The 13,425-nt window shown below is 42.1% G+C and overlaps 1 protein-coding gene across 1 annotated transcript in view; it reads right to left on the bottom strand.

Moving 5' to 3' along the window:
- Positions 1 to 514: 514 nt before the first annotated feature.
- Positions 515 to 13,425, bottom strand: part of cc2d2a (coiled-coil and C2 domain containing 2A) — a 20,204-nt gene continuing 7,293 nt past the window's right edge. The window contains exons 13-37 of the mRNA XM_058638627.1: positions 13,245 to 13,425; positions 13,058 to 13,164; positions 12,283 to 12,423; positions 12,033 to 12,189; positions 11,644 to 11,945; positions 10,555 to 10,732; positions 10,328 to 10,481; positions 9,941 to 10,088; positions 9,719 to 9,857; positions 9,384 to 9,587; positions 8,599 to 8,691; positions 8,082 to 8,173; positions 5,833 to 6,055; positions 5,556 to 5,665; positions 5,234 to 5,330; positions 5,053 to 5,151; positions 4,681 to 4,857; positions 3,732 to 3,935; positions 3,540 to 3,629; positions 2,838 to 2,951; positions 1,907 to 2,041; positions 1,693 to 1,815; positions 1,537 to 1,595; positions 1,275 to 1,452; positions 515 to 779 (exon numbers count right to left, since the gene is read on the bottom strand). The exon at positions 13,245 to 13,425 is cut by the window's right edge and continues 29 nt beyond it. Of these exons, the coding sequence (XP_058494610.1) occupies positions 594 to 779; positions 1,275 to 1,452; positions 1,537 to 1,595; positions 1,693 to 1,815; positions 1,907 to 2,041; positions 2,838 to 2,951; positions 3,540 to 3,629; positions 3,732 to 3,935; positions 4,681 to 4,857; positions 5,053 to 5,151; positions 5,234 to 5,330; positions 5,556 to 5,665; positions 5,833 to 6,055; positions 8,082 to 8,173; positions 8,599 to 8,691; positions 9,384 to 9,587; positions 9,719 to 9,857; positions 9,941 to 10,088; positions 10,328 to 10,481; positions 10,555 to 10,732; positions 11,644 to 11,945; positions 12,033 to 12,189; positions 12,283 to 12,423; positions 13,058 to 13,164; positions 13,245 to 13,425 (3,691 nt within the window). The 3' untranslated portion in view covers positions 515 to 593. The remainder of the gene's footprint in view (positions 780 to 1,274; positions 1,453 to 1,536; positions 1,596 to 1,692; positions 1,816 to 1,906; positions 2,042 to 2,837; positions 2,952 to 3,539; positions 3,630 to 3,731; positions 3,936 to 4,680; positions 4,858 to 5,052; positions 5,152 to 5,233; positions 5,331 to 5,555; positions 5,666 to 5,832; positions 6,056 to 8,081; positions 8,174 to 8,598; positions 8,692 to 9,383; positions 9,588 to 9,718; positions 9,858 to 9,940; positions 10,089 to 10,327; positions 10,482 to 10,554; positions 10,733 to 11,643; positions 11,946 to 12,032; positions 12,190 to 12,282; positions 12,424 to 13,057; positions 13,165 to 13,244) is intronic.

Below are 13,425 nucleotides of genomic sequence, written 5' to 3'. Positions count from 1 at the left end.
CTAATAAAATGTACGTCAACATGAGAACACGTTCACGTCTTTATCTCGCTGTCAGACGTCTGTAAACCACTCACTCTCCCACACCAAACCTCAGAGAAAATCAGTCATTTTAGCTGCTGCTCCTCTGCTGCCTCGTGTGGTCACTTTGTGTCACTGAGGTCAAGCTGAACGTTGGATTTCAAACACTGAAGTGACAAAATAAGACATTTGAACTAGTGATGGAAGCAGCAGTGGATCAATAACTCCTGTGTGTGTGATGTTAAAATTACTGATTTTCTCTCTGGACTTTGGTGTGGGAGAGTGAGTGGTTTACAAACACTGTCTAACAGTGAGATAAAGACGTGAACATGTTAAGACATCGTAGATTTTATAAGGTGAGACTTTCTCATTCTGCTGCCGTGTTTTCACTGAGGGTAAACAAACACGCCTACATCTGCAGCAAAACTAGAACATTTAATGTTTCTGAAAATGACATTTAATGGAGGTGATGGATTTCACATGAATAAAGTCACAGTTAAAAATATTAAAAACTGTTTAATTACATTACAGTGTGCGTGCAGATCAGAGCTGACATACTCTAACAGAATTGGAGGTCAGGTGCGGACGAGCGACGCCAGGTAAATCCACACTGACAGCACGTTGTTGGGGTACGGGTGAACGTACACGGCCAGCGCAAACTCCACGTTAGACGCCTGGACGTTGTGAACGCCGGTGCTGTGCACGGCCTCGATGATGGGCCGGATCTCTGAGAACGGGAGGTGCAGCGGGAATCCTGAAATCTGTCAACATAAACCACGAGACACGCCATGACTGATGACATCACACAGTTCAGAGCCACACCCACTGTTCTGCTTTTAAAGGTCTCAGTTTTCAGAGTTACTATTCCAAAGTTTTGGGGATTAAAAAAAGGCGGAGCAACCTTACTGTCACTAATGTAAAATAACATTCACACAAAAACGTACATTTATCTTTAAATACGACACAAAAACGTACATTTATCTTTAAATACGACACAAAAACGTACATTTATCTTTGAATACGACACAAAAACATACATTTATCTTTGAATACGACATAAAAACTACGAGCCCCATGTTCCAAGAACAACATTTTTCATAAAAATAATAATATGTTATTATTCATTCATTTCTGGCGATAGTTTAGGCGATAAATTGTGTGAGGGTCTAAGGGTTAAGGGTTTGTGGTTTATGGTTTAATGGTCTAAGTATTTAAGGTTCAGGGTGTAAGGGTTTAGGTTACTGGAGCAGACTCACCCTGTTGTCTCCCAGCATGCTTTGCAGCTCGTGGCGGTGTCCCTCGGCGATGTCCCGCCCCCCGCTCTGCTCCAGTTTTGGCAGGAAGTGTTTGAGGGTGGTGGTGCAGTGACGGTTCCAGCGAGTGGGCTGACGGGGGCGCCATTCCATCATCTTCTCCTTCAGGATCTTCTCTATTCTGTTAACATCAGCAGAGAGTGTGTGTGTGTGTGTCTGTCTGTGTGTGTGTCTCTCTGTGTGTGTCTGTCTGTGTGTGTCGTACCTGTCCTGAAGTTCAGCAGCTGCTGCTCTGTCTGTGCGTCGATACACCAGCTCCTCCGGCTACAAACACACACACACACACACACGTTGACAGAAACAGCTGCTGGACGACTTGGACTTGGATCCAAAGTTTAATCCTTGGATGTGAAACACTCACCTGAACACTGCTCAGTCCAGGGTGAGAGAAAACTCGTGAGAAAAATGGCTTCCATAAATTGGCTTTTGTGACGTCAAAATTCACGGTCATTGGTGAAGCGTGTTCTTGAATGTTAAACCAAACCTGAGTGAGAGAGTGAGCATGAACTGATGAGGAGCGCCATCACAGCAGAGCGAGACGTGACACAGTGGACGGATCATTAAAGGACGCTCACATTGTCTGCGTTGACCAGGCAGCCGACGGCCTGCAGGGGGCAGAAGGTGTCGTACTGACCGTAGAACTGACCACTGCTGGGATTCCAGATCAGGTAACGGCTCTGCTCAAAGGTCAGGACGTACGCTGTCGTTCCCTGAGACCAAACACGGCACAAACATCAGGATACTTTTCATTGACAAAGTTACTGATCGAGCTGACACCACAGAAACCACTTCACAAAAGACTGATGTGATCAAATCTACGTCATCCGTCACATGATTACGTCTTTATCTCAGTGTGAGACAGACTTTTATTAACCACTCACTCTCCCACACCAATGTCCACAGAGAAAACCAGTGATTTTAACATCACACACACACACTGCTGCCTCCATCACTAAGTTCTAATGTCTTATTTTATCACTTCAGTGTTTGAAATCCAGCGTTCAGAATGACCTCAGTGACATGACATGACATGAAATGACATGACATGTCATTTAGCAGACACTTTTCTCCAAAGCCTCTTACAATAAGTGCATTTCAACATTCGGGTACAAACAAGTGCTAGAAGTGAGTGCTTCAAGTAAGACAAACTATAAAGTGCTCGTAAATGCTTCTTTTTCTTTTCTTTTTTTTTCTGTCGTTGTTGTCTTAGTGGAGGTAGAGTCGAAAGAAATGTGTTTTTAGTCGCGGAGGAAGATGTGGAACCAGGACTGATTTTCTCTCTGGACTTTGGTGCGGGAGAGTGAGTGCTTTACGGACGTCTGTGTAACAGTGAGATAACGACGTGAACGTGTTCTAAAGATATCATAGATTTAAACAGACGTTTTGTTAAACAGTTTTAAATCAGTTTTTCCTTGTGTCAGCCATGTTTTTACTGAAAAACAAAGACAAAAAATTAAACTCTGACTTTTAAATCCCTCTAAAATGTGATAAATGAGTGTTTCTCACCTCTGGTATCGCTGTACCAATAATGAGCCAGGCTTTTTTACCCATAGACAGGAAGTAGTTGCACAACAGAACAGCGTGTTCCTCTTCATCTCCTGCGAGGAGCGTGAGGAATTGCTGTAACAGTAACAAACAGTAGAGGAGCTTCATCAAAAGAAAGTCTGTTTCTGGATTTCAGACAAACTTCACAGTAACTTAAAGCCATATGAGGTCATGTTGTGACTTTTCTTTTTATAATTTACGAAGGTCAAATATCCCACTCAAAATATTATAACAATAATATACGTGTTGAAGAAGAAATGTAAAAGTATAACAGCGTTGGAATTCTCTCACGGTCACACAATAAAGAAAATAACACGACACGAAACAAGAAACAAAGAAAATAACACGACACAAAACAAGAAACAAAGAAAATAACACGACACAAAACAAGAAACAAAGAAAATAACACGACACAAAACAAGAAACAAAGAAAATAACACGACACAAAACAAGAAACAAAGAAAATAACACGACACAAAACAAGAAACAAAGAAAATAACACGACACAAAACAAGAAACAAAGAAAATAACACGACACAAAACAAGAAACAAAGACTCTAATCTGAATCTAATCTGAATCATTTGCTGCTAAAACAGAAATAACACGAATGACATGAAAGAAAACAATGAGGTCACTTTAATAAAGGTGTGTGTTTGACTCACGTCACAGGTGCTCCAAAGGTCACAGGTGAAGGAGAAGGTCACTCTGTCCGGCAGAGACGGGATGAGGGAGACGAAGCGAGCGACCAGAGTCTGGTGAGAAACAGAGGGAGGAGCCACATCAGCCAAACACCTGCAGGTCGGCAGGTAAAACAAAACACAGTGTCCATTCTTTTCTTTCCAGGTTAGACTCACCGTCGCCGCCTGGTGGTTGTCAGGAAAGGCGTCCAGCAGCTCCTGCGGGGGGTTGAGCGCTCGTATGTAGCGCGTGATGAAGACCGTTTTGCCACTGAGGTCGACAACGGTGGTGACGCACGGGCGGTCCGGATACGACTGAGCCGCCTCCCTCTCAAAGGTGTCTGAGGCGTGGAGCAGACGCTCGTCCTCCTGACTGTCAAACTGACAACAACACAACAACAACACAACAACACAACAAGGTCAACGTTACTGTGATGAGTGATGACATGAAGGAGATGAATACATGAGGCACTTTTACCTTCACTTCCCTGATCTAGAACATGCAGCAGAGCAAAATCAAGCAAGTGACACAGAAAAGATGAAAAGAAAATTATTTTTAAAAAAAACCAAACAAACACATAATTCAACATATGACATAATAGGATCAAAATATGAAGAAAATAACACCGACATAAACAACCCACAGTAAACCACTCACTCTCTGCTGCCTCGTGTGGTCACTTTGTGTCACTGAGTTAAGTCGAAATGTAAAGTTTCAAACACTGAAGTGATAAAATAAGACATTTGAACTTAGTGATGGAGGCAGCAGTGGATCAACAATGTTCAAATCACTGATTTTCTCTGTGGACTTTGGTGTGGGAGAGTGAGTGGTTTACAAAGTAAATGCCATCTAACTGCAACATAAAGCAGCAAAACTCAAACGTATTATAGATTTCAGCTGCCAAAGACTTTATAAGGTATGCCTTGAAAGAATACCTTAATCACTACTTCTAAGAAAAGTGAAAATCATCCTAGACTCAAATAAATGTTGATATTAAACTTGATCAAAAAGAGCTGATGAAGTCAGTAACTCTATTGCATTTGCTCAGTTCTAGAGAATCTTACTTTAATGAGCTGTAGAATATTGTAAAGTTTCACTTTTTGACACAAACGGACACAAACGGACCTTCTCCCTGATGGACTCTCCCGGCACCAGGTGAGGTTCGATGGTGATGAAGAGTGTGATGAAGGCTCCTTCACTCAGGCTCCTTAGGATGTCATAACCACTGTTGGTGCTGTGGCTGCGCTCTTTACTGTAGCCTAGCAGCACGGCCGGCGTGTTCACCTTAAACGTCCCGTCAATCTGACACACGCAGAAACACATGTAAAACACATGTAAAACACACGTAAAACACACGCAGAAAAACACGCACACACGCGCGCGCAGACGCGCACATGCGCACACACACTTTTATCCAAAGCCACTTATAATAAACTGAAAAATCCCAGACATGGGTTTGGATGAACGCCAGTCCATCACAGTCACTGTGACTCTCACCCTGGACTGAGCATAGATGGTGCTGAAGGGAATCTTCACAGAACCTAACCAGTGCTTCTCTGCTCGGCTGTGAATCGATGTCCCGCCGTCTTTGTCGTTCTGAGACAAGCAGAGAGAGAAACAGAGGAGTTAAAGCCAGTGTTTCCTCACAGACAAAAACCTCAGAGAAACTCTCACTCACCACTCCAGTTTCATAAACCACCTCGTCAAATATGTTGATGAACACTTCGTCTCTGACCGACTGCAAACTGGCAACGCTGTAGTCACCATTGGGGGCGCTGTAGAGAGAGAATGAGTTTATCTGTTTGTTTGTAGAATTACAAGAAAAAACTAGAAAAGAGAATTTCTCTCTGATGAGCCAGAGTAGACCCTGCATTTCTCTTGAATCCACATTTTGTGTCTGCACGGCAGGATTTATAAGAAAAATAATATTAAACATATGAAAGTGGTGATTAAAAAACTAGGGATTTCTTTTTTCTAGGGTTAGGGAGTATTTGTGTCACATGAAGGGCAGCAGCAGCTCCTCGTTCCAGCAGGGGTTGGGTCCGTCTGCTGTGGTCGTTTGAAGAACCGAGCGCTGGAAGGAAACTTCCACAAACGGCCTCACCAGAACCTTCACCACACACACACACACACACACACACAACGCTCATTTATCAAACCATGTTAAAACTGTGTTGTGTTCAGTGTTTTGTGTGTTTCCTATGTTTTGTGTGTCTGTGTCTGTGTCGTCACTGTTTTCAGTGTTTTCTGTGCCTCTGTTCAGATGAAGAAGATTACCTGATTGACGAGCCAATCACTGCCCTGGACGACGCCCTGAGGACACGCTCCAGGTTTGCTCTGTGGTCTGCGGACAGGGATGTCGTAAGCACGGATGATGTTGACCAGCAGCTTGATGTCTCCGTCCGACAGATTCTGAGCCGTCACCTTCTTTCTCTCTTTCCTCTGAGGTTTCAGTGGACGTTTGGGTTCGGCCAGTTTGAAAAGGTTGAGTCCCAGAATCCTGAAGAGTGGAGAATCAATCTTCAGACGCACTTATCTTATCAACACATAATATTCACTGATAACAGTTCAGTCCATCCAGGCTTGTGTGGACTAATCCTCCACACTTATGAGTTTTATAACGCAGAATCCGTTTGTATAGAAATCAGAGCAGATGGTGGCCGATGATCGATGCTCATATCTTTTACTCAAACTTATTAAATAGAAGTGTTTAGTGACAACAAATAAAACCAAAAATGGTTTCAGTTCAGTCACCAACACTAAAACAGAACTTTAAATGACTTTAAAATTATATACATGAAAAAGGGCATTAAAAAACTAAAATAATTTACTTTTGGATGAATGAAATTTCGCTTTAGTGAATAGCAACGTTTCTGAGAACAAAGTGTAAACATTGGATAAACCAATGTCGATTATTAAAAAATGTCAAATATCAGTCACCAAAGAAACCTAATAAAAAGAGAAAGTCATGCAATAAATGCAATATCAATGTGGGCAGAGCCTTTCAAAGCCAGAGAGCGTTCATCTGGTGGGAGGGGCTTATTTCCTGTTCTGACAGGTTGTAGTCAATGTCAATAAAGCTCCTCCCACTACCCCCTGGACTTCGAGCAGGTTTATGTTGTTGGGGGCGGAGCTTTGATGAAAGGACAGACACTAGGGGGTGCTATTTATATTATTATTTTACTTGAAGTTTTAGTTTTAGGGAATTAGGAGCATTAATCATAATTTATAATATTTGATTAATAAATGGTAAATATCGCCCGACTGATTAATCAGTTTACTTCTAATAAATAAATATATATATATATATATATTTATATATGACTCCATCAAAATCATAATCATAAATGGAGACAGAATCAATATTTCACCTGAGTGACTTGTAAATGCTAACATACAGTCCTAGTGACCCCAGAGGGTCTGAAGACTGCAGGAACTACACAGGTCAAAGGTCACTACAAAGGTGAAACTCAGACTAAAAAGGGATGAGACTAAAGGGGGGGGTGGGGTTAAAGAAGAACAACATACCCAGAACCTGCACCACTGTTTCAAACACAGAGAAGAAACAGACATCAAAGAAAATTCACAGCATTGACAATATGAGATAATAAAGAACAGAAGTGTCAATGTTCTTCTCTTCTCTGCTCGTAAAGAAGAAGACCATGGCGCGGAAGAAGGTTCCAGAGGAACGCAGATCAAAGAGGCTGCGACTGATTCAGGCCAAACTAACATTCTCACTTCTGCCCTGACAACAGGAGCAGGGAGTTCTCGTTCAGGTTCCTCTTCTGCTAGTCCATCTAGTTGTTTTTGCCATTCTTCTTCTAGTCCTTCTTCCTCTGGTTATTTTTCTAGTCCTTTTTTCTCTAGTTATTCTAGTCCTACTGGTCCTTCTAGTTCTTCTAGTCCCTGTAGTTCTTCTACTATCCTAGTCGTTCTTCTGGTCTTTCTAGTTCTTCTAGTCTTTGAAGTTCTTCTTATTCTAGTCCTTGTAGTTCTTCTACTAGTCCTTGTAGTTCTTTTTCTAGTCCTTTTAGTTCTTCTTCTCCTAGTTCTACTAGTCCTTATAGTTCTTCTTATTATTGTAGTTGTTCTTATTCTACTTTTACTGTTCGTATTCTAGTTCTTCTTGTTCTTGTAGTTCTTCCAGTTTTTTAGTGCTTGTAGTTCTAGACTTTCTAGTTCCTCCTCTGCTAGTCCGTCTGGTTCATTTTCTAGTTCTTGTGATCGTAGTAATAATTGTTGTTGTTGTTGTTCTTCTTCTTCTTTTGGGTTTAACAGCTGCTTGCATCTCTGACGTTGGACCACTGCCATCCTCTGGAAAAACACCCACAACTAACAGAACTCTAGCTCTAACCCTAGCTCATGTTTTAAAACACAGGCTCTTTCTGTGAGTGGTAGCTGTGGCTGCAGCTGGACAGAAATAATTTAGGGATGTGTCTTCCTTCCAAACATGTCCACAGTGTGTCCTGCATGTAAAACACATCCTCATGTTGTGTGTGAACGTAACAAAGTGCAGGAATATTTACCCGATGCTTGGTATCTCCTCTTCAATCACTAAGTCAGACAGCAGGTAGTGATGTCTGGCAAGAAGAAATCTGTTGATGACCGACTCCCTGATCTGTAAAAACAAAAGTAACAGGTTAAAGAATTTCAGCTACATACACACACACATATATACGTATACATATATATATATACACATATATATATATATATATATATACGTATACATATATATATATATATATACATATACATATATATACACACATATATATACATATATACACGTGTATATATATATATATATATATACACACGTATATATACATATATACATACATATATACACATGTATATATGTATATATATATACACATATATATATATACAGTATATATGAACCTTCAACTCTAAATAACAGTTTGAAAGACTTTCAACCACTGCTCATATGCAGGAAAATACAAATAATTCGTATTCTTATTATTATGATAAATAACAGTAGAGAGTTCAGTTTTCCTGCTGGTAAATAAACCGTGTCACCTTCTGCAGATATTTGGCCACTAAAGCTCGGTGTGAGTCCAGATGATGTTTGGTGTCGATAATCTCTCCTTCCTTCAGCCTCTGCTCATAATCCTGAAAACAACAAGGAAATAACGACGTCATTCAGTGATCAAAAACACACGTGAACGAGCTGAAACAGTTATTGATCAGGTTAATCATTAAAGGCTGTGTTCAGTTCAGAGAAGCAGTGAAATGGAACTCGGCCATCATTCATTTGATTATTTATTTACGCGTGTAATTTTCTCTCTGCTTTAAAACTTTAACACTTATCTTTACTTTTTTTTTTACTTTTTTCTACCGTTTTTATTGTATTATTTTTTTTCTTGTTTCATTGTTTTTTTAACTCATTCATTTATTTACTTTTTGTTAACTTTTACTTTACTTGATTGATTGATGATTCATATACTTTATTTATGTACTTATTGACTTTTTTTTTTACCTCTTTTATTTAACACTTTTATTCATCTTAAACTTTTATGAACTGGTTCTCGACAGAGTTTCCAAACTCCAGCAGGTGGCAGCATTGTTACATCATGGATGCCGGCTGCCGTTCAACACCACAGAAGAAGAGGAAGTGCACTTTTTATTTCTTAAATGTTCTTTTTAACAATTAGTATTGGATCGGCTGACTTTCTTTCTATTCTCTCTCTGTTGCTTTTAAATGTTTCCACACAGGACTTTTATATTCAAGTGTTCCTCAAAAGATCGGGGTAGAAACCGTGTTCTTGTGTCACATGGAGATAAAACACATCTTTAATTCTGACCTGGAAGACTTTGTCAGTGACCTCTCTCTCCTGAGCAGGAACACATCTGAAATTACGAAACTCTGCGACCTCTTGGTTCCTAAGTCTGAGCAGACGGAATCGTCTGGAGCTCTCCAACTCTTCATCGCTCACAAAGTTAAACTCCTCCTGGAGCTGCTCCAGACGGAAGTAATCTGGAGCGGTCACCTCTCCACTGCTGGCCACCTGGACACACACAGACAGACACAGACAGACACACAGACACATGTCACTTTAACATCATTTCCCTTTTCCTCTTGTTTTGATGCCATGTTTTAACTTAACTGCACTAAAGTGAAGAATGTATAAAAACTCACTTTAAGCAGCTGCATGATGGAGGCGTTTTTGGGATCGTTGGGGTCCAGACGTGACTGCGTCGCCCAGTCTGCGATTTTCTTCATGTCGTACAGTCCAGAAGCACCGATGTACGAGACAGCGTCCACGCGTCCCAGTCCACTATAACACACACGTTATAATAATATGATATATGAACGCTACAACAGGTCTGTGAGTTTCTAGTTAAACTGAAGTAAAAGTACCTGTGTACGCCGCCCTGATGTTGAGACAGGGGAGGAGCCAGTGGAACGTCGTCCTCGCCGACTCCCCAAGAAACACAGCACGACAGTTTCCCAGAGGTCAACAAGGTGACTTTGTTGCTGCCGTCGGCATCAAAGGAGAGGGGGACGTCTGACATGACAGACACAGACAAGATTATTGTCTGTATTATTAGAACAAACCATGTGACATCCACAGAAGAGCACACACACACACACACACCAACTCTGACAGAGAAATCTAAAGGATTTCTTACAGTTATTATAAAGACAGTGGATCATGTTTGTAATTGAAGGGGAACATACTTCCCACTGATCCATGATAAAACAAACAACTGTACAGGAGGACAGATGCCACTCCCACACACGTACCACTCCCAACTCCCTCGTGGTCAAACATCACCCTCTGGTTGCTGCTGAACTCAAATTCCTCAACAGGAACTCGGCCCGTCAACACAGACGGCTCCGGCACGGGGACGAACACCTGAGCCAGGAGTGGACATGATGACCCGGTGTCCTCAAACACCTGCACACGTACAGGAACCATGGTTAATGAAGAAAAGCCACCTCTCTGTGGTCACCCTCTGTCTGGAATGTACCTGTAAGTTGATGCTCTGAGGACAGTTTAAGATCTTGAGCGTGAAGATCTGACCAAAGTGGACTCTAAAATCACTGTTCAGGGAGCGTCTGTCAGTGCGGGAGACTTCTTTGTCGTTGTACACGACTTTGACAAAGAGAGAGCGACGCGTCACTTCCTCCCTTCGTGCTACTTCAGCCCTGAAACCAAATATTCAAGGGTTTTTAATATTTGACTTTTCACAGAACAAGTGAAAACAGTCCTGCGTGTATTTGCTGCAAGACATTGATTTAGGGACGTCACAAAAACCGATACTTGCGATACCTTCCGATTCTAGAATAAAAAAACACAGACGATGCCTATGGAAGCACCGAGGCGCGGTATGTTTCGGTGCTGTGACTCTTCCAGAACTAATGGGGCAGTATATGCTTCAGAGTGGTGCAGTTCATACTTGCAGTCAGAAGGTCACGAAGAAGTAGACCTCACATGTCATAACAACCCTCATGTGAAAGATGGAAACTGCGGCTGCAGCACCCCGACTCGTTGACAAAAAAGGCACCAAGAGTCGTGTTTGGAAATATTTAGCAATATTTTTCCAATAAAGATGTTTATTTTTAAGTAAATGGGATCTTTGAAAATCCTTCTTTTATTATTTTACCGTGGTATCGACTTGGCATCGAGAATCGTGTCATTTTACTGGTATTGGCAAAGACTACTGAATTTTTGGTATCGTGACATCTCTACATTTAATATGAACTTTATCAGTCTAAACCTTTGGTCTGTGAGAAGAACATGTTCTTGATCTCACTGTTAGACAGAGGTTTATAAAGCACTCACTCTCCCACACCAAAGTCCACAGAGAAAATCACTGATTTTAACATCACACACACACACACACACACAGCTGCTTCCATCACAAAGTTCTAATGTCTTATTTTGTCACATTCAGTACATTTAGACTTAACTCAGTGACAAAGTGACCACACGAGGCAGCAGAGGACCAGCAGCTAAAATCCCTGGTTTTCTCTATGGGGTTTGGTGCAGGTTCACAAGCTTATATTTCTATGTTCATGAACAGAGTGACTGAGTGTGTCAGAGCTGCTGCTCGTACCTGGGGCAGAGTTCGCTGGCGGTGATGTTTCCAGACGCAGACAGATCAGGGATCAGGACGGCCTCTCCTGGTTTCCTGCGAATCCTGGACGCTTTCTCTCTAACTCCCTGCTCGACGGAGTCAAAGTCCGGCTTCTCGGGAGGTTCTGGCTTCGGGAGATCTTCTTCTTCTTCTTCTTCTACAGCGGGCTCTTCTGGACCACTGCCCTCCTCCTCTTCATCATCTTCTTCTGTGTCGTCCTGTAACTGTCCCTTTTTCTTCTTTTTCTTCTTTTTCGTCTTCCTCTTCTTCTTTTTATCTTTCTGCAAACAATAACATGTCGGAAGAATAATCATGGATTAGAAACAAGAAGAAAATGTGTGTTATTGCTGAAACAAACACACGGGCACCTGTTTCTTTCTGGACAGCTTCCACTCGGACAGCTGCGTCTTGTACTCGGCCAACTTTCTCTGGTATTCCTCTTCGCTCTCGGCCTCCAGCTCCATGACTTCTGCCAAGATTTCCTCTTCGTGCTCGCGCTCGTCTGACGCTCGGTCCACACTCGCTCTGGACAACATGTGGACAGACAGCGCGGCATGTTAGAGAAGACTTTCACACACACACACACACACAGAGAGAGAGAGAGAGAGAGAGCTTTACTTTCTGAGGCTGAGCTTGTACGGAGTGTTGGTGAACTTCTGGAACTCTCTCAGGGCTTTCGTCTCCTTCCACACTTTCACCAGGTTCTTCAGCAGAGTCCGATCTTTCTCCTGCTCGCTGTCTCGCAGCTGCCGTGTATTCCTGCCATGTGGAGAACAACGCAGCAGTGTTTACGTCCATATATTGTTTATTTCTGATAAAATACAACTACTAATAACAAGAATAAAAAAAATGATGTATGATAAATATTAAATAGATGAAAGAGGTCATTAAAAACTAAAACAAGTCCTCAAAGTTAGTCTTTGTCTTAGGTGACGTCGTCTTTTTCTCTCTCTCTTAACTTTACTCGCTCATTGTTCTGCACAGAATCTCACGTCAACAGCAGAGACAGAGACAGTGAGTGAGGACGTCTCCATGTCTGTCCTCGTCGCCTCGTCTACGTACATCAAACAACGCACGGCGTGAACAGTAGGTGGTGTCGTAACAAACAACACAGACATTGACCCAAATATCAACTTCACTTCTTCACTGCACAAAATCCAAGCACTTTCAATGACCCATGTTTCAAAAACTTTCAAGGGCCTTGAAAGGATTTCAAGGACCTAAGAGCACATCGGCAGCAGAACAAAACATCAACTTCTGAGCACTTTCAACAGACCAAGTCTATTTAGAACGAATTTCAAATACTTTTTTTCACAAGCTTTCAAGGACTTCAAGGACTTCAAGGACTTCAAGGACCCGTGGGAACCCTGATGATGGTTCTTAGGAAACTCACCGAACCTCCAGACTGTAGTCGGATATTCTGTTCTGCATGACCTGAGAGAGGCTGCGTCCTCCGTGGATCTCCAGCATGTTCCTCAGCGCTCGCCTCAGACCATTCAACTGCAAAACAACAAAAACACACCAGACCAGGTTCAGTATTTTAGAATGTTCAGGGTTGTTTTTGGGAGTTGAGAGTTCACCTTGTCTGTGAGGTGTCCTGTCAGGTTGTTGTGTTGTCTGCTCAGATACTGATCGTAGAGCTGAACCAGACGAGACGCCAGCACGTGTTCACGGCTGAAGAGAGGGTGATGAGAGAAGATCAGACCGGAGACATCCACGTCCAGACGGTAGTCTCCTTCTGGATCTGCAGCACTGCTCATG

Source organism: Solea solea, chromosome 9 (genome assembly GCF_958295425.1).
Source record: "Solea solea chromosome 9, fSolSol10.1, whole genome shotgun sequence".
Taxonomy (NCBI): domain Eukaryota; kingdom Metazoa; phylum Chordata; class Actinopteri; order Pleuronectiformes; family Soleidae; genus Solea; species Solea solea.
This window is presented reverse-complemented; position numbering and strand designations above follow the sequence as displayed.